A 23,075-nucleotide genomic window follows, 5' to 3' on the forward strand; every position below is an offset into this window, starting at 1 on the left:
TGTCTGACTCGCCGTTCACTCAATGAATGCGAAGCGAGTACAAAATTTCGTCGCGCGTACAGTTGAAAATTATTTGGCGTTTCACTGATGCGTCACCTTAAAAAGGGCACGTCTGACATTTAAACTACCTACATATTTTAACAATGATATAATATTTTTTACCAAGTTCTCCAAACTTTGAACTTTTATAATGTTTTATACATACTATGAATATTACATTAATTTTGAAACTCTCTTTTTGAGGGTGAAACGATCACGTGAATTCCCCCCCCCCTACCTATCGCTAAGGTTAAAGGAAGTGTGATTCTACAGAAACGTTTTCCAAATGGTGAGGAAAAATAAAGGGTATATTCAGTGTATTTTTAGCGTTTTCTAGTATTTTTTTATACAAACACTCAAGTATGGAATTGTCGAGCATTAACATAATACAATCAAAAATTGCATCGTACAACTAAAAATTTCAAATGTTAATAGTTACGAAATGCAATAGCGCCGCAGGCGAGTTTTTATTACTATTAGAGCAAATTTGTTATGTGTGTTTATATCACTTCTCTGATCGACCCACCACACCGGGCCCTAGGCTAGAAACCTGTCAGCCTGTCACCCTTTGTGGGGGGGGGCATGATCACGTGATATATAAAATAAAAAAGATTGTGCTAGATAGCTAGATCAACCAAATACATAATAATGTAGGAGACGCTACCATTAATATGGGTTATGTATACATCCAGTAAGCATTTAGTATAGGTAAATCACTCTACAATCTACATGGCAAAAACAATTCGAAGTTGTGTTGGTAATGATTGGTATGATTGAAACAGGCATTGTACTAATACACATGCGAAATGCCTATGGTGCCAATGTATAATGATTTATCTACATATAAAAGAAGACGTAAACGGACGACACTACGATGACTGGCTGCGTCACAGGTGATTTAAAGATGCTTAGCCAAACTAATTTGAAAATGGCGGCGCTTGATCGTCAAAAATTGAGAACGTTTATAGACAACGCTAGCACCACCCGTCTATAATCCATCTCCATCATCTCCAATAAATGATTAAGTATGATGATTTTGAAATAGTGTTTTTAAACAATATTATTGTTCAGATTAGAAACCTCTTCTTCTTATTTCAGACCAGCCAAAAATAATCGTGCATTCAGAATGACGTGCTTATACAAGTTTCAGATTAAAGTGACAGTGACTAAACTAGCCCATAGTATTGCCTAATCAATAATGCTACTCTTCTTCTACTACTTATCGGAGGGAAAATACAATGTATCTACTCTTATAAGTTGAATTTCTTATACCATGAATTAATAATGAATCGAATCCAATAGTCTTCGAACTTGAAATCTTTTTAGTTATATCACATTGAAGCTTGCTTTGATAAAAATAAATTTCAAGTTATGCCTGCACATTTAATTGTTTTTAGAATCATCGATTTTTTTAATAAAAATTAAATATAAATACTTTTAAATTGTTAATTGTGTAAACATCTGTTTATGATATTCGAAATAACTTATAATTTATAACACTATATTTTAATTACCTACCAGTAATAATAACCATAAAATACAAAGTTTATTTTAAATTGTAAACTTAATTAAAAATATAAAAAAACCTTTTTGTTCGTTTTAGACTGTAAATTATCAGACATTTGTATTATATTGTATGCTTCGTACTCCGTTACTAGATAGGTACTTACTGTTATTGCATTACAGTCCCCGTAATGGAATTAGTTATACCTACTTAACAACATCTTATAAAGATGGCTGTCATTCTATCTTTTCATTTTTAAATCATTATTATTTCAGATTAACAAAAATCTCTTTATGAACCTTCAGGTTAAGTATAAGTACATACGTATAAAATAGTGTGTAAATATAAATAAAATTACATATGAGGGTAGAAAAGGCACGTATAATTGTCATTTTGTGTACTTTTTTATGTCTTTGTCAATGACATATTATTTGACGATACAAACAACTTTATCGCCGATGTACCCATTGTTATGCATACATAATCACTATCATATCACAGCTATTGTAAGTTGAAACATATAACATTTTATGCAGCTAACGTTTGGAGAAACAACAATAAATAATATTATAATTTCAGTCAGGTAACCAACACATTCGTTTACAAGTTATTCTGTCTGTCAACAAACTGAGGAAGGCTTTCTAAGACAATACATGAAAAAAATACTAAAATATAATTCATAGTATTCATTATTTACCTTACTAAATTATTTCGTGGACTTAATAATATGTATAAATTCATTTGTACGACTATGAAATAACTATTGAATGGATCCAGAATATTGATAACTTGGAATCTTAGATGCCATTGTTAAACTAACCTCAGGAGTAAGCGAAGTCTTTCTGAATTTAACATCCCGTTAAGTTATGGTTTCATGTATTTACTGCAGGACGTGGGCTTGAATTTTATCACACACCTAGTCATTTTATAACACAGTTTTATAGTAACAAGCGTTTTACTGTGTTTAAATGTTTTTATATCTTGATACCTAGTACATTATTAATACCTATAACCGTTCTAACTTCAAAGCAAGTCCAAAAATGTGTGATTTCTATTGATGGCTGACTGTGAAATAAGTTATTTATATAATTAGCTAGGTACTGTCATCGTAGGTACCTACTATTATAATAACCATAGTATATATTATAATATTATAAAACACCAGTCTTTTTAGGCAGGTTTTAATGATATATATTATTTAATCAAGATAAGTTATGTAATTGAATTTGTTTGAACAGCATATTATTATTTTATACGCTTGAAGAAATTTGTTAGAAATTTTTATAAACAAAGGTTGTAAATACAAACTAGATTTGTTTCTTTCCCCAACTTAACTTGTTTCGATCAATCAATATATTTCATCTTATATTATCGGAATTCACTCCGGAAAATGTTATAATTATAAACAAGATTCAACATTTTTATTGAGTTATTAAATTCTAATTTATCTAAGTATATAAATTGAGTTTGTATTTAAAAATATAAATATATTAGAAAAATTATTTTCCATAAATAAAACATGTATGATTTTTAAAGCTTAAATTAAAAAAAAACATTATTTTGCATAATTTAATATTCAAAACAAATACTGGTAAAAATGAAATTCAAAAATAGTTCGACCAGTTATTTAACTCTATTATTTTTTTTAATACTCATTCATTTTAATACTAATAATCATTCGTATAAGTATTCTCAAAGAATCTGTAGGCTCATAAAAAATACAATAATGTCAGAATCGGCTAACAAATTTTGACTCTGAAATTAAACATTTGAGTGGTATCTACTCGAATCAATGACTGTTGATGTTAATGACTTGTGTGTATATATTGTATTTGATGAGTTTTTTGTAATATTATTCCAAGTACAGAGCTGGCTTATTTTCCAAGAATGATAAATACTTCGTAAGAATGTTCGTGCATAGAGAAAAATATTGTGCAAACCAATTATCAGGTTTAAACGACGAATCGTTCGCGTTTAAACGAGTGTCTAGCTATAATTTTCTTATGAGGCTGGCAGTAGGTACTCAAACCTGTTGTAAGTTGCCCAAGGTTCCAGGTATGCGGCCTTGAAAATTCTCATGAAGGAAATGATGAAATACTTGAAGAACGCACTCAGTGAAAACTCAGTTTACAATGGGTCGGATATCGTAAGGATAGGACAAATATTGTATACCACTAGAATAGTTTTGATTCATATAAATATTATAAATTATAGTACTGTTTCTGTAAACCAGCTTTCATGTTTTATTTAAAGATATAATTTTTAATGCTATTTAGTCTCAAATTAATTAATTTTCTTTTTAATAAATTCTAATTATTAGAATATTAAAACTAGTGAAATTATTTGACCTTTCCACGATTTTATTAGCTGAAAAATATTTATTTTACGATTCATTATAAATGCTATGAATAAATTAATTCCGTGAAAACCTTTTTAGCTGTGAAATTTCATTAAGAATGTCAGCATTAAATTATAATTTGGCGAAATGTCAAAAACAGCCATCAGAGGTCATTGAAAACCTAAAATAATAACGGGGGTTTTCAACATACTTAAATCTCGGGCTTCAATAATTATTCTCCCTTTTCTATGTCAGAATTTGACGCGATTAAATATAAGTATGTACCTATTATTATATTATAACTTTTATAACATATTATTAATAAAATATTTTTTATTAATATTACAATATGCACAATAATATTTTGGTATTATTTGTAATTATTTATCTTAATGGAAACCACTACTGGTTATTTTTTGGTTACTAGGAGGCTTCGATTTAATAAAAAACGATAAATCTCGAAGTATTCCGAATATGCCACAAAATATGCACGGCCTTGCGGCTGCATTCTTTGAAATCTAACGGCACTAGAAACAACCTTTGATACCCTCCATAGGAATGACAATTATTTATCTCATTCGAATTAATGCCGAAGTCGTGCACCAAACGCAGCCTCTGATTGAAAGGTATTGCGCTATATAAATTATTATAATTGAATTTTGAGACAATAAATAATGTATAATAGGTAGATACTTAATAGTGCAGGATCCCATAGACTTTTCGTATACATAATATGCGGAACGCATTCCGACAATTGGAATAGGTTTTAGGGGTCACCAAGATATATAATGTCGATGTTGCCAGGCGATATTAGTGGTCAATTTTTTTTTATTGAGGTTTTAATTTTCTTTCTTATAACCCACTAAAAATTGTTCTGAATTCTTCAATAAAACCAACACCGAATCAGGGATTGATTAAAAATGCAATAATTGTACCATGCCATCGGCATGGTCGTAGAGCGGTTTGTCCCATTTGAAAAAATAAAAATAGCGGGTAGTGCAATGTGTTCAAAATTATCGATTCTTAGGATCCTCCTTGGCTTAAATTATTTTATTTAGTAGCATTTTTGTATATAATCACCCAGATTGGTTTCTTTACTATATCTATGCATATGACATTAGTTTTAGTATTATGGTTAATCCAGAAACAGTGTAGGTTGCATATATTGGTAGGTGAATAAATGAAATAACGATAACCACTAACCACACTAAGTACACATTTATTAAAAAAAAGAAACAACAAGTCAAGTGTTCAAACTGCTTTAAGTAAAGTATCATGATCACTGTTTTTACAAACACTACTTACACATTTGCACAATGATATAAATGTCAAAGCCGATTTCTTATAACTACATGATAATGTACGGCAGTTAGAATTACATTTGCATGGTTAAACTAAAAGATTTGTTAGAGGTTCATTCGTAATTAATTGTCTTGGATACAAATTATTTTCTCGTATCTCATAGCCAAGTTGTAGGAAATCAATAGGCTCAAATAGTGGATCAGGTGAGCTTTTCCATAAATAAACTTGTGCTGAAGTCTTTAAACATTGTAAATACAATGAATCATATGTGCATATCACTCTTGACAAATTTAAACTAAATCCAATATTTTGGGAAATAAATTTATATCGAAGTTCATCCGCTGTTGTTTTTGTTTATAAATAAGTAAGTGCAAACTTTTTCCAGGTCTTGAAACTGCTGTGGTCTCCAACAATCCATTTCATAAAGCTGAAAGTGCATCTTGAACAAAACTCATTAACGAGATGGTTACAGCTTGTTTTTTTGTATCTATTCGACTAGTGGTGTCGCAGCCGGTTAAAGAATGTAATGCTGGCAAAATATTACAAATATTTTCGCCAAGAGATTCAGCTGCCAAATGGCATCCTAAAATACGGGATTTCTTCTAAGATCCCTCAAACCATAATCCACGGCAACCAATCGTTGCAAGTTTATTCCAGAAATAAATGCCTAAGATTAAAACATCTGTATCGGGACTGTAATAATCTCCAAATTTTGCATTCTTACAGCATGAATTATATGACAGAACATTCTAGAGTCTGCTTCTAAATGATTTTGATTTTAAATCAATGGCATCAGCGAAAATTGATCCCTTCAATTTAAACCAGTTTGTGATCGTCAAATCCACCATAAATGTACAGCTCACTTTCTTCCTTGATTTTTGCAAATGTGAGTCATTTTTCAAATAAATTTGAAAAGCTGTAATTTATTTTGAGGGCTCACAAAAAAATCTTTGCAATTAATCCACCATATCTAAGGGATAATCTCCAAGGCTTACATATTATAAGTATTTACACTGTTTAAGGGCTTCAGCACAAGTTTATTTAAGAAAAAGCTCATCTCATCCACTATTGAGCCTATTGATTTCCTACAACTTGCTATGAGCTATAGCTATGAGTTACGAGAAAATAATTTGTATCCAAGACAAAATGACGAATGAACCTCTACCAAATTATTTAGTTAAACCATGCATATGTAATTCTAACTGCCGTACATTATTATGAAGTTATAAGAAATCGGCTTTGACATGTATATCATTGTGCAAATGTGTAAGTAGTGTTTGTAAAAACAGTGATCATGATACTTTACTTAAAGCAGTTTGAACACTTGACTTGTTGTTTCTTTTTTTTAATAAATGTGTACTTAGTGTGGTTAGTGGTTATCGTTATTTCATTTATTCACCTACCAATATATGCAACCTACACTGTTTCTGGATTAACCATAATACTAAAACTAATGTCATATGCATAGATATAGTAAAGAAACCAATCTGGGTGATTATATACAAAAATGCTACTAAATAAAATAATTTAAGCCAAGGAGGATCCTAAGAATCGATAATTTTGAACACATTGCACTACCCGCTATTTTTATTTTTTTCAAATGGGACGAACCGTTCTACGACCATGCCGATGGCATGGTACAATTATTGCATTTTCAATCAATCCCTGATTCGGTGTTGGTTTTATTGAAGAATTCAGAACAATTTTTGGTGGGTTATAAGAAAAAAAATTAAAACCTCAATAAAAAAAAATTGACCACTAATATCACCTGGCAACATCGACATTATATATCTTGGTGACCCCTAAAACCTATTCCAATTGTCAGAATGCGTTCCGCATATTATGTATACGAGAAGTCTATGGGATCCTGCACTATAAGTATCTCAGTAGGTATATGTGTTACACCGAATGTGCGAAATCGACTATTACATGAAATGGGCTAAATTTTGGCTAATTCATGTAATAGTCAAGCCTGTTGCCTTATTCATGAATAAGGTAAATTTTCTACCGAGTACATGAAGTCGCCAGGGCATGGAATTCTTAAACTGTCAACATGACAGCAGAAAAAGTAAATTTAATACGGATGATTTTATTAGTTATAATTGGACATAATATAATATTATTAGGTTAGGTTAGGTTGGGTTAGGTTAGGTTAGGTTAGGTTAGGTTAGGTTAGGTTAGGTTAGGTTAGGTTAGATTAGGTTTTGAAATTCTGAATTATTCAACTGAATGTCCATTTTGAGGTTAGCTAACAAGTGTCAACAATACAATCGACCATTGCATGTACGATACCCAAGCACGAATCAAATCGCGAAAATACCTTTAAATAAAATTCATCCGTTATCATATTATAGTTCTAGTTTTTTTGCGCATAGTAAATGGACATGAACGTCATTTTAGTTATTGATTGGTATATTTTTATATTATAATCAATGACATTTGACACAAATTTGGTTAGTTGCAAAAAATACCACCGGAGCGCGACCACCTATTTCGACCATAGACAATATACGTATATTTTGACCAATCCACGAGCATTTCACACATTTAGTTTAGTTGCAAAAAATACCACCGTAGCGCTAGTATCTAATTTGTCCAAGACATGAAGTAGGCAGAAAAATTACTGCCGATTTCACGCACTCTCCAGATATTTTGTCTAATTCATGAATAAGACAACGGGCTTGCATTTTTCATGATTTAGGCAAAATTTTGCCCATTTCATGTAATATTCAATTTCGCACATTCGGCGTAACATATGAACTAAATTTTATATTCTGGTGACTCACTATCATGAATCATTCAGTTAAAGTTAGTTAAGGTGTTTGCTGTAGCATGGAAATCCCATTTGAAAAAAAACAGCTAATCTTCTTGAATTCTTCTTAATATGTGCTCTTAGTATCATGGGCTATGAATATTTTACAGAAATAAAAACTTCCTATACCGTAATATAATATAGTAATGTAGTGCATATATATAAATTGAGACCTTTGACTAAGACCACCTTATTTAATACCTCTATGAAGACCACAGTCCAGCTGACAACCGCCCAGGAAAATTGGGCTCATTGAATGATTTAAAAAAATATATTTGTATCACACTAAAATTATTAAAATTGGCATAATATGACAGAAATATAACAATCAATGTATTAAACTACATACTCGTACTATAGGATGAGACTAATAATATATTCTTACACTATGACGTGTCTACTCTACACATTGGTACAGAATAATTATTAAAATAGGGTGTGTTTTGACTTTTTTTTATTGATTACTAAGAAACTATTGTTGGAGTTTTTTTAATGTGATTGTGCATCTAAATATCCTGGTTTATTAATAAAAAACTTTTTTTAGGTACATTTGTAACTGAAAGCAAGTCGTTTTTATCCAAATGCCGCACTGGTTAAAAATATAAGAGAAAAATGTGTGTAATTATTTGTTTTCAAAAAAATATTTTTTTTCTTTACAAATTTTTGGTCTGGCGATTATTTTACTCATTTTAGAAATTAATCATCACCGTAATAATTTAAGAATAAATATGTAGATAGGCAATTAATTTATATGAAATTATTTATATTTATCAATTAATATATTAATTCACAATATTTTTAGAAAAATATAAAAGATTTATGAAAAATATGAATGAAAAATATTTGCCGGACGGAGGACGGAGGATTTGGAGGACGTTCTACAGAAATGGCCTTGAGAATTGAAAATATGATTTTTTAACATGTGGTCCATAATATCTGGTCTACTAGTTAATATAAAAAGGTCGTGTCAAAGTTGTTTGTGTTAATAAATTTGCTCTGTGACTGATCCGACTCATATTTCACATTTATTTCATCAGGGCTGTCGAAGACATAAATCATAATATATATTTTTAATTTTAAATTTTTATTTATAATATATATTATTTAAGTTTTGTGCATCTAATGCCGGGTCCACACTGGCAACAAGTTAATTTGCTGGCAACCTCGTTAGATTTTACGATAATTATTGTAAAATTTCTTAAGCAATTATGGTAAGTATCGTAAAATTTAATGAGGTTGCCAGCAACTTGTTGCCAGTGTGGAAATGGCTTAATATCCACTGTGGTTCACGTAGTGGCATGGACCTGGGGTTAGCTAATTCAGGAAGTCAACACCCATGATAGAATTTTTTCCAGTTTTGGTTGCATTATATTCCAAAACTCTTCTGTAAAAATCGTTTCCGAGTTTATAAATGGAAATTTCTCGGTGTACATAGTAAACAAACCTACGAATAAAAAAAGACAAAAAGGAACATACTGATTCATCGCAGTAAAATCTGGTAATCAAATTCGCCATTTTGAAAAGCGACGATTTTGCGTAAACAAATATCACGTGGTCTGTAGGTGTGCGGCAAACTTCGAATGTGTTTGTAATTTTGTGCAAAGTGCGAATGTAATGTTTTCAAATAATTGATATGGATTAATTATACCATCGTATTATTTTCTCGAAATCATAAACATACTATAATAGTATTTGAGTATCAACCTATGTTCAATTTGAATTGGGTTATAATAATAATATACCCGTATATATATCAATAGTATGTTTGCTACAAAATCCACCCAAGTTATCAGTACGTACTTGCACAGGTTTGATTAAAAACCATGATGAAATTAACATTTAAAAAATATGAATGCTTAATATTATTTTGACAGCCCTGTTTTCTGATCGGCTTCATGTCGCAGGTGTTCATAAAATAATAATAATTCTCCGCGCGGCAGAAATTATCAGTAATAATAATAATATTTCTTGAAATAAAATCTCCGATGATTAGTGATTTTTGCGAAAAGATCGATTTAAATTGACGTAGTTACGACGCCGAGGTCCTTTTTATACTAAATTATATTTGAACGGCGGGCTCTTCAGCAGGCCCTTAATAACGGCATAATAAACACGTAGAGATACTTTAATATTCACATTCGGCATGATAATAATAATATGTACTTAAACAATTTATTAATTTATGATCGAGTTAATATTGAGCGAAACGGGTTAATTAATTATTATGTAATGAATTTAATTCAAATGAAATTAATATTATTTGGATATTAAAACATTGTACGACTATTTTTTAATCTATGTTATTTTGACCTCAATAACCACCTCCGTCAAAAAATCTGTCTGTTTCACAAGGCTGTTTGTTATTGTTGTATTAAGCCTAGTGCCGTTTTGATAAGTACTTTGTTTTCTTTAGTGATAGATACATATCAAATGAAACTATAATTAATTTCCCAAACCAGCGCTATTAACAAAACTAGAAAAATCGACATTGTGCTTTCTGTTATTTTCGTATAATTTCCTTGCGAAATAGTATTTATTATTATTATTATAACGTGTATGTGCATTTTGACATTGTTCATTGTTTTATTATATCACCAAAATAATTATACTTACGTCAGGTTTAATTGCAGACCTGCGTATGATTCTATTCAATTACAAAACGTATCATCCACTGAGAGAAACACTTTTGTTGCTACTTAATTTTACATGAATATAACTATAATAAAATTATTAAACTTCTAGATTCTCTACAATGTAACACTTTACTTTTAACTTAATTTAAGAAGTAGTGTTATCACTATATTGATTATGTAAGAGGATACGCAAGTAAAACAAAAGAAAATCGAAATTTTTCGGTAAAATTATTTTCATAACAGCTTATGATTTTAACAAAATATGTTTCTTTCAAATGATAGAAATATATATTATGTATTTGTCCCAATCAATCTGCAGTAGTTATTTTATAACCTATCACAAATATACTAAACGTTTGCGTCGAAATATCAAAGAAATAATACTCTAGTATAGTATTATATACATACTAATATTTTTACTATTCATAGGTACTATACGTAGAAAGTTATTTTTTTTATTCACTTCAAATCTATTTTGATAATATTATATATGTACATCGCATTATTCCGGGACTATTTTAAATTGGGTATAGGTATAATCGTGCAATACCCTCTCAGTTTCGCCCTTTCCCGGCTATTACGCTCAACATGTACGTTAATGTGGATCTGCACTAAAATTTTTCATGCGTTCAATTTCAATAAATTATAATAATTACAAAAACATGATTGGAAAAATCTATGCCAGCTAAAAAATTTATTTCACTGAATATTTATTTATCCCAGCACGAAAATAATGAAAAATAAATCTTGATCTATCTTACACAAAAAATAAGATTTAGGAAGTCATATTATTATTGTATCAAATTTTATCAAAACAGTGACCATGGAGGAATCCCTACTATTACATCATCTTATGAAAATTATTGTATGCAATTTAAGTGTACAACTTGTTAACAGTGATTTTAATGTTTTTTCAGGTCTCTCTCCTGAGCGCTGTCTGTCCACAAGTGACAAGGTCTTGGACCTTCTAAAAAGTCATGCGCTGGTTTAGGAGGAACGGAGAAACTCCACGACTCATCAGCCTGTCACCTCTTCGAAGCGGAGGGGAGAGTGGGGTACTGTCCAGGGGTGTTGTGCCACCACCATTGCCGACGACACTACCCCCCCAACCCCCGAGTCCTGTTGATAGTGGAATGGCCGTATCCACCCCAAATCGTACCACGAGACGTTCACGGATTGGTTAGTAAAAAAACTTGTATTTAATAATTTATTTGTATCCAGCCACAATGAAAAGTTGTGTAGGACAGTGTAAGTGTAGGACAGGTAATGAATATGTAAAACAACCACAAAACATGATAATACGGTAGAAGTGCGACAGCTAGTCGCCATAGACCAATACATTGATACCAAATTTGATTAATAACTTATGGACTGCCAGGCCATAAAACGCAAGAAGTACAACTCCGCCTGAATGTTCACAAATATTACCAATATTGAGTGTGCGTTTCATTTTAGCGACAAACTTATATACCTACGTATTGTAATACATGTACTTATTAAAAGTAACATTGTATTCTTTAACATGTACCTACTTAAGTTTATCTCATATTTCTCTACACTTAAGAAGGTACGATACCTTTTATAGCTATAACCAGAAGGTAAACCACTTATTTTTGTGTTCCCTGGTTACAACCCTGCGTACACATACGTAAACTTGTGAAGATAATAATGTAAATTCAACATGACGTTATGTAATATATTTAAAAGATTCAAAATAATGACATAACAATCTTACATCACAGTACCTAATATAAATTAACAACATTTTTCACGAAAAAACATGAAATTCGAAAACACAAAGATCCATTGCGAATCCATTTCTGACTAGGTATTGACTATTGTACGCAAATTGTGCAACACTCTTTTCATCTATTCAATATAACAAAACACCATTATTGACTCCGGCACAATACTATGCTATACATAGGTAAATACCTACTGTGTATTAAAGTAATTAAAAAGAATAATACACTACTTTTAAGTAACCTATGTTTTGAAGTACCTACTCCATGGTAAGCAAAAGTGTAAAGAGAGAACATAATTTTATTACAAAATATGAATGAGATAATGCAGCTATTACTAAATTAAAAAGGTATTCTATACCGATTACTGAATTATTAGGTAAATAGGTATAAAAAGTTTATTATAAATATAATTAAGTATATTGTTTTAATCTATGGATTGGTATTTGTTTCTAGTATCAGGAATTGGCTTCGTTTCTAAAATCATCTTAATAAATGTATTGTCGAACAATCTTAATCATATTTTTTATTATACTTCAGAAAAAAATAGGTTTTAATAGTTATTATTATTAAGTGGGTATTAAATAATATTTATGTATAAAATGTCTTATATATGCAGATTCATAACTCATAAGAGAATTAAATTTTAATGTAGGCTTTAATTTCTCGATTATCTTTTCGCGGTACTCTACAAATTTTGAGTATTGACTTTACTATGACGCAATTTACTTTCTAAAATTTAAAACCGATCGGGCATTAGAATACTTATCGATCACCATACATAACAAAAAAAATGTTTATCGATTGCTAAATTTTATAATTTAAGAAATTGTTTACGAACCACTTCGATTATCGGTGCAATTTGATATTGGGCAACATATTCCAAAGATGGACACTAATTATATTGCGGTCATTATGGCGTGTGCCATATAGTAGCTCGCGTGCCGAAGTGTCGCTGGCTATGTCGTCATAACTGAATATAATGTGTGGATTTCGATTTCATTACAGCAAACTAATATTTTTTAAATTGCAAATAATTTCATTAGCATTGTGATTCGTATGCAAATGGCTTTACGACGTTTGACCGCAATGGAATGACATAGGACAATGACTGACAGTGAACGCTACATTACTGAAATAATTAAACATTAAACCAACGTTTTGTTAGAAGATTATTTTGTATTCCAGTAAAACTTTAATTTTGTTATATACGCTGTCGTGTACTGAACGTTTTACTGTTAAAACATTTAAACTTAAAACATAGTCTTCTAAGTTTAACAGTTTTCCGAATCCCACAGCGTGCATAAGATAATAAATGTCATCCACCGCAAGGGCATTCCAATGCCAATATGGACTAATGCACCAGTGGGTCTATTCTATGCTTATCGACCGCTAAAGTGATAAAGTGAAAAATATTATCAAACTTAGGGTAGGTTTGTATCAAAATATTAGCACGTATTGTAACAATTACACGAAGCCGGTTTTTATTGTTGCAATAAGTGCTATATTTTAACAGCACCTATCTTGCTGCTGTTAAAATATCGCACTTATTGCAACAATAAAAACCGGCTTCGTGTAATTGTTACAATAAGTGCTAATATTTTGATACAAACCTACCCTAAGTTTGATAATATTTATCAATTTAGTGTTCGATAAGTATAGAATAGACCCACAGGGCTACTTCAATTATTTTTCAGAAAATAATATTATAAATAATGTTTTTGTTTTACATAAATATTATAACAAAAATAAACTACCTACTTAAACATGTCAGTCACGCATTGATTAGCAGTCATATATTTAGTAAGTCACACTAATAAATTAAAACCGTCTACCAATGTTATTCGAACATTCAACTTATGAAACTATACAAGTTTTAATAACTGGTGGTAATCCAAAAAGTTTTAGTTGTATGGTACCAATTTTATTATAATTTTTATTAATAACTTCGATCGAGCGATTTTCTTCCAAAAAAAATAAAAAAAATTAAATGCAGGCCATCTTTCTGCTCTAATTCCCCCTATAACAATCTACCCTAAATCCAAGTCGAAAGTGGTTTGTTTATCTTTCCTTCCGTAAAGACTTTTCCATCAGTTTTTTTATACAGAAAAAAAACCATTTGAATTCGAGTTGATTTTCAACTTCAACAACACTTCAACAACAACTAACTACCTATTTACTGTTTTGAGTGTTAGCAGAATTTTCACTTGTGCCATGCGTAGATAAACCACCGCTATCCTACAATAAATTAAAAAACAGGGTAACTAAACATAATACACATTTACTTTCATTCGATAGGTACAATTTTCATTACAAATTTTCAATAAGTCATTATAATATATTATTATAAACGATATTTTTATTTAATGCCTATAAATTACGATTACAATGAAAGTTTTTTTTTTCAAAAAAAAGATAAAAGTTTAATATGAATTTACAAATGATTATTCCTAAATAATAATATATATTTCTCTTAAATTTATTGGGGCCCTAGTTTTACTGTTGCAAATCAAAATAGATAGGTAGAGGGAAGTGGCCAGCTATAAAATGCAACTTGTTTATGCACTCTGAAGGAATTCATCTTTATAGCTCATCAAGCATTACATTCCAATGGCAGATGTTTAAAAAACACATATATTTTATAGTTCTATTGTATGTGTGCTTGGTGCAGCAAGCATTCTTTATATCATTATGTATGTACCACCATTGGTACACCGAAATATTGAATGAAATAGTTTACTTTATGTATTAACTTAAATCTACACCATTTAACAACATACTTATAATATACCTACCTAGTTTATTTTAGTTTTGATATTTGCAAAATTTATTTTATATCACATACTATGTAAGTAATGTACTTACCAGAATTTTATGAAATATCCGTATTCTGCTAATGTACCCAATAATTAAAATATAAATTACACGGTTAAATAAATATTTATATTACCAAATACGGTTAAATAACCACTTTTATAATATTATATTTTATCCTGTTAAATCGAGGGTTCGGTATAAATTCCTGATATTATTATTTTCACCGAAACTAAATCCTGTTATGGTGTAAGACGTAAGTAATATAAATTGAATAGATTTCCGTGAAGTATGATGTGATTTCGACAATATAGCGGAATATTAATGTTTTTCGAAGCGTTATGTTGATCGATCGAAACGGCCAAGTCAGCTAAAAAAATGAAGTTGGTAAATAATGTCCTAGAGACTAAACTGGTATCCAGTCAGCAAGTTTTATGGCCTCAACCAGAATAACCAACAGCACCTGAGGCCATTGAGCTACGTATCATGCAGCTCTATAGCATTTTTCAGGTTAGGTGACTGTTTTCATATAAAATATAAGATACTAATTTTAAAATTAGATTGTAATAATAATAATATTATTAATCTCACAAATTTTCAAATGCCTTAAATCAAACAAAAGTTTCCAATTTAAGCGGATATTAAAACGGTATTTACATTATTTTATTTAATATTGAAAATAATTAAATTGTTTTATACTAAACTAATAATATATAACAGTTATTCTTATATTAAGATAAGTTAAAAATATATTAAGATATCTCCAAATTGTGAGACTCCATCTCGAGCGGGTATGGTTTTAAAGAAAATGTAATAAATAAATTAGCTTAAATTATATTAGTGAGTAAACGATAAATCTGCAAATAAAAACTTTCAATTCGATCATAGGTCCAAATATTTTTATTGTATTTTGCCAAATATTGTGTAACACTAGTAGATATGGAACTGTATATTGGTATAATATAATCATTATTGTTACGAAACGTATTCAATTGGCGGCCAAGATAGAAAATTCTAAAAAACGGAAAAGGCATAGTGTTGCTTTGAAAAATTGGACTGCATATAAACATAACAGGGTTCGTTTATAATTTCCACATCGTCGGGTGAGGTAAAAGTTAACTACTACTCATATATCGAGCGGAATTTCACTTTCCTTCATAATATACTTGCAGTACCATTTTGTCATCATGAGCCGTGTCGCCTTGGGACGAATAAGAACCAAAGACGTGCCATTCTGTGGGACCTTGTATATAATTTACCTGTTCTTTATCAAATGACAAAAAACTGCAATAAGCACAGTGTAAAAATAATAATATGTCGTTAACTTATGTAAAGCGTTGCTAGAAGGCCTTAACACAAAATAAATTTTATGACATTTTTATCAGTTTAGCTACTAGTTCATTTTTTTAAATTGGACATTCATACAGCATGAACGGTTAAGTCCATCGTATCCCACACAATTCTGAATAAATAATAATTATTTTTAATTATTAGTTCGGTACATATTACTGCTTTCTTTATCTTTTAATGCACCTATTTTTTACTATTGTGTCGTTGCTGAAGGCTGTCCCGGTATTCGAGCGTTCATCTCCCTAATTATAGCAAAAATTCATCATGAAAATTATTTTTTATTAATGTGTAACAAATTTATTTGTAAAATAAGAAACGAAAATATACATGTTCCTACTGATAAAATTAATATACGAGGGTGGGTCAATAATTCCTTAGAAAAAAGCATTAAAACAGTTTTTATTTTTGTATTTTTTTTTTATTTCTCAACATAATCTCCTTGGAGCTCAATACACTTGGTTAGACGTTTCTCAATTTTTTTTAAACCGTCAGAAAAATAAGTTTTCGGAAGGTCCTCAAAATAAACATTTGTCCGATCGATGACTTCTTCATTTGAAAAAAAACGTTGTCCACTTAGCCATTTTTTTAAGTTTGGGAAAAGGAAAAAGTCACTGGGGGCTAAATCTGGCGAATACGGTGGGTGGTCGACCAATTCGAACTTCAATTCTTCAATTTTAGCCATTGATCGTAAACATGTGTGAACACGGGCATTGTCCTGATGAAAGAGGGTTTTTTTCCTGTTTAAATGAGGCCGTTTTTCTTCAATTTCGTTTTTTAGCTGGTCTAATAAAGATGCATAATAATCCCCTGTTATTGTTTTTCCTTTTTCCAAATAGTCAACGAAAATAATTCCATGTGCATCCCAAAATACAGTAGCCATAACCTTACCAGCTGATTTTACGGTTTTCGCCTTCTTTGGACATGGTTCGCCTTTCGCAATCCACTGCTTTGACTGTTCTTTCGTCTCGGGAGTATAGTGGTGTATCCATGTTTCATCTACAGTCACAAAGCGACGAAAAAATTCATCCGGATTGCGTTGCATGAGCGACAACAGGGCTTTAGAGGCCACCACCCTATTGCGTTTATTGTCGACTGTGAGCAAACGCGGCACCCATCTTGCAGAAACTTTTTTCATGCCCAATTTGTCATGTAAAATAGAAATGACGCTACCTTTTGAGATCCCTGTAACCTCAATTATCTCACTCAACTTTAATCTTCGGTCACTTAACACCATATCGTGGATTTTATTGATCATTTCTGGTGTAGTCACCTCTACAGGACGTCCTGAGCGTGGTTCATCCTTTGTTGATGTACGACCACGTTTAAATTCATTTAACCAGTTATAAATAGTTGCAAGTGAAGGAGCAGATATGCCGTGAACTAAATCCAACTCATTTTTTATTTCCTTTGCTGTTAACCCTTTTATATTAAAATGTTTAATAACAGCTCTAAACTCAATTTTCTTCATTTTTGTAAACACGCAATTTTTTTTTTACGAAAATAAAAAACAACAACCCGACCAATCTGATTGAAACTTCGCAGCATACTGAATCGGTAGTGCCGCTGCATGAAAACAAACCGCTTACAGTACTAGTCGCGCCACCTGTCGGCTTTTCTAAGGACTTATTGACCCACCCTCGTACTTACCTGTCTAAATTTGAGATTATTCTTAGGAAAAAAATAGGTAAACTACAGTTGGAAATTTCAATGTTTAGTCGGTATTTTAATTCTGACCCTATCTAAGATTTATTAGCACTAGTATGGAAATACCTGTACATACTTGTTCGACTGGATTTTGCATCGATATTTTCAAATGTTCTCTAAAATAATCAACTCTGCATTTTTTTTACTTCTAAAATATACTTTTAATTGGTAAACATTAGTATCTACCACACGACTATTAATAATTGATATGAAAAATACATTTTCGTATTTTTCATCATACTACATATTATTACGATTTTCTCATTTTACTTATTTTTATGTGTATATTAATTCAAGAGTTTCAAATAAGTTATAGCTAGGTATATAGACAAATATTTTTCAGTGTGCCGGAAAATTTATAATTTGATAATTGTCATAATTCCAGGCTTAACGTAAAATAAGAGATGTTATACGTATATTGTTCATTCTGAACCAACGTTCATTTACGACGTTTTTGTAATCTTATTTTATTGGACACCACTGTTCAAGCCAGATAATTTTCCGACTATTTTAGCTTCCAACAAGTGTATATGTAAATTCATGCTTTGCTACCTTTGGCATATTATCATTTCCGCCACGTGATACGTGAAAACCTTCAAAGACGATTTTTTACGCTGATAAATTTTATAAAGACGTGTGTGGCAATTTCCTACTCCATGTTATTATAATAATCATAATATGGAAATAATCTTATGTAGCACATCTACCAAGTTTATAACAATATGCACTGTATTATGTATTATCTGACACATTTAATTTCTTTTAAGTATGTTCTTAACAATATTGTTGAACTATAAAAATCTATCAATGTTGGATTAAACATTAAACTATACAGCTACTTATACGTTGTGCCAACACGGTAGCATGGTCGTCTTACGAACTAAACCCCCCCCCCCCCCGTTAAAGATAATACTCGGATACATCAGCCATTAAATAGAAGACTGGCTGCAATGTATTTATTAATCCATAACATCACTGTCCTTGTAGGTTCCTCACTATCTTATATTATGTATTTCGGATCTCAATAGCCTACCTTCATCTCCATATTTCTCCACTGCTGCCTTGTATATAAATATTTCCCTTCGTGTCTATTATAAGTAAGACGTTCATAATTTCGGCATGATGATTTATTCATGATTTCAATTTAATATATTTATTAATATCACATTAATAATACCTATATATTATAATGTATTCTATGCAAATGTAGGTGACATACAAATTGGGTAGGTACCTAAATTAAAATGACAGTAGTACCTGCTACATAATTCGTAAATTTAAAATTAATTTCCAGATAACGAAAATTCTACATTTAATTTCTTCGTAAATTAATAATATACTTAATATAAACAAGCTATCTGTATGTATATTTTTTTCATTCCTAAGTATTAAATTTCAATTACTAATACTTTTTGTCGTAAAATAAATTAACGTTATACCTAAGTGTTTTTACAATTTTAAAAGTTTTTTTTATCTTAAAAATACTTTTTTAACACGCCAGACCCGTTTCACTTGTAGTGTTGGTTTCAGAGCACTTATGAAGCTCGGAATACTGAAATCAAATTAATTTCGTTAACCATTTCCCCAGAAGCATGAAACTTGAGTGAGGAAAAATTGGGGGCGTAACGTCGCGGCGTCACCGATCCGAGCTTCCGACGTCCTTACGAGCTTTTAACTATATTATGTATAAACGAGTATTATTCCAGATAGATCAGAGTTATTATAGGATCTTTAAAATCTCAATAAGACTTGAGTAAGGCACATTTGCGTTGTAGCTATAACTTAATATTATATTTTGTTATATTTCACAAAAAAAAATATTTCTTATTAAATTTACCAGTATTACGAATATATTACAATATCATTATGAATAATGTGAGCCAAATTTGTAGTTTTTTTCACTTGGAACCAATTGAAGTATTTTATAAAGCATTGATAAAAATAAATATATTAGTTATTGACTGCAGGTGCACTGTAGTAATATTTTTTTTAATTAATCACGTGTCTTTATAACCCTTCTCGTAAAATTTACAATTTATGACATAAAGAAGACGAAAATAATATAAACTTAAACAAACGAATAATACTGGTCACCTTAACACAGTTTTTGATTTAGATTGAGGTTCGTATTAAAAATGTGTTAATTACATCATATAATCATTTCTTACAATAGTATGCTAATCACTTCGATTTAAGATGTACCGATTAATTGTTAATAAAAAAAATAATCACGATTTTCATTAGTATTTTACATTCATTAAATATTGTTTTTATTTAATATATAATTATTTACTATAAATAATATAACTATGAACTATATTTGTCGCATAAGTTATTTTACATACTATAACAGTTAACATTTTACTAATAAAAATATTAAATATATAAATAAAATATTTAGTTAATTACACACTTAGTTGAATTACATGTCTTATTCCACAATATTGAATCAACTTGAACAATATTATTAGTCATATTTAACGAATGCTTAATTTGATTTTATTAGTTTACATATCGAGGGTATACTGACAGAAAGCATTAAGTCATTAAAACAAGTTCTGAGATAATCGCATTAATAGCATAATTTTTTTTTCAAAGCTTTCTCCCACGTAGAATGTTTTATGTTTTATATATTTTTTTTCTACATTATAAAGAATAACCCTTTTGGCATACAAAACATAAGATTTGATGTTGATAGGTTGTATGGATATTTTTTTAAAAATGTAAATGTAATGTGACCGCTGACATAATGCATTCTGTCAGTAACTATTCGCTAACTTTGACATATTATTAGATAAATGACAATGCATTATTGTTATATTTTTTTATGTTAATGATTAGATTGGTACATAATAATACAAATAAAAATAATATTTTTAATGAAAATAACATTATTTATTTCAAATTAGAGAAATATAGAAAAAATACAATGAAAATAATAATAAATCGCAATAATTTTTAAACAGATTTTTTTTTAATTAAATTATTCACCGTAAACTACAATAACATTTCTCTGAAGGGTATGCAGATTGGATAGTATGCTACATATTACGACTAGCCTTAATTCTGATTGACATTCTTTGCATTTCCTTGCACTTGCACATTGCACTTATTCATGAAAACAATTAGATTAGTATCAGTATTAATATTAAAAAAAAGAATGTTCAATATTATTTGTCGTTTTCGGCATCGGAATCATTTATATCGGGCTCCGGAAGTAAGTCTGGATGGCTGTTATTCTCGGCAGATAATTGTTGAAACCACCAATGAAAAATGTCCAGTATTACACTTTTTTCACACAAATCCTTTTTTTTTGGCAAAACTTATTTTTAATGGATTTTTATATTATAATTGTGGAATGTTTTCAATTTCTACAAAACAAATTTGGTTGATACGCGAAGCATTTCTAATTTTTAAAATGCTTATTGTTTCGTACACATCACTAAAATTATATTTATATTGAATGGTAAATGGTTTTTCCTTTTCATATTTAAGACATTTCATTTTTAGCAAATTTACGCCAAGTTTTTATTAACTGATTCGATAAAAATTTGAGGTCATAAAAGTCAGTATATTTTAGCTCGTTTGCTTCGTATGGTTTCTTTTTTTAAATGAAACGAGACATTCAAAAATCATTTAGTCATTGGCACAATAAATCGACGCAAACTTTTGCCTGTTTTCTATGGCACTATGCATAGAATCGCATTCCATAGATTCAAGAAAAGAGCAGATACTTGCAAATTTCTATTATGGCCTCCGCATGTATCGGAGAAGAAAGATATTTCAGTTACACTCGATGGAAGCTGCTTGAGATACCACATGAGACAACTTCCTATTTCGCAACTCCCTCGCTTTCCATTTATTTCGGTCCAAGCCAAACAAAATCCTTTATTCGGCTTTGGACCTTCGTAAATAGTTAAGTTAAACATATTTAATTTTCTTTTATAATAGAGCAGTGAAACCTCTGTGGATGGAATATGTAACACACTCTGAAGATCGTATGTTACAGTCATGAATAAGGAATCATTATTTGACATATCCTTATCTTTTTCTTTTTCAGAATGACATTCATTTTTCCTTTTCAAATGACTCTGAAAATCCCCTTAAATTATGATGTTGTCTTCGGGGCAACTTACTTTGTATTTATAACAAAATATGCACTGGTCCTTTTTTGGTTTGAAAAACGATAAATTATAATTTTTGCAGAACACTCTATGATAGGTTATCTGTGTCAATGGTGATACGCCTTTTTCTGTGCAATAGTCTTTACACAGGCTATACATTTTGCAAATTGTTAATTTACTGTCTAAATATTACCTTATATATAATACCTATGTCCTTTCTCGTGTAGTGACTCTCCATAAACGGGAAGGATTCTATGTGAGACTTTATATGGATTAAATTCTCATTGCTTGTTTTGTGAATAAGGGGATGTTTACCTCTACGATCGTGTAACGTAAACTGTACTCCCACGTCTTCTTGTCCTTTAAATGCGTTAATTACTGATCTATTTGAAATGTGTAAAGTACTCTAAAAAAAAAATTTCAGACTCTGACTTTTTGTCCACTCTTGAAAAAGAAATAAGTAACTCTTTAGTTTTGTCTGGATTTCCTTTTTTCATTCCTTGGTTTTCTATCAACGGGAATTTTAATCTCCACATTTTTTAGAATGTAATCTTTTTTGCGATCATAAGAACACATCCAACACATCTTTAATATATTATGTTTTGCTCTTTGAGACGAAGCCATTCTAATAAATTCTTCAAATGGTTCAATGTATTGTTTCACTAATCACTAAAGACAGATGAATTAAAATTGCAAAGGTATGGCCTATGCCC

The 23,075-nt window shown here is 30.2% G+C and overlaps 1 protein-coding gene across 1 annotated transcript in view; it reads left to right on the top strand.

Moving 5' to 3' along the window:
* Positions 1-23,075, top strand: part of LOC147072188 (uncharacterized) — a 117,096-nt gene that overhangs the window by 79,058 nt on the left and 14,963 nt on the right. Inside the window, exon 3 of the mRNA XM_085946423.1 lies at positions 11,546-11,807. Within this exon, the coding sequence (XP_085802549.1) occupies positions 11,606-11,807 (202 nt within the window). The 5' untranslated portion in view covers positions 11,546-11,605. The remainder of the gene's footprint in view (positions 1-11,545; positions 11,808-23,075) is intronic.

This window comes from Rhyacophila brunnea, unplaced genomic scaffold (genome assembly GCF_057557595.1).
Source record: "Rhyacophila brunnea isolate RB1 unplaced genomic scaffold, BYU_Rbru_1.0 scaffold_2, whole genome shotgun sequence".
NCBI classification, from domain to species: domain Eukaryota; kingdom Metazoa; phylum Arthropoda; class Insecta; order Trichoptera; family Rhyacophilidae; genus Rhyacophila; species Rhyacophila brunnea.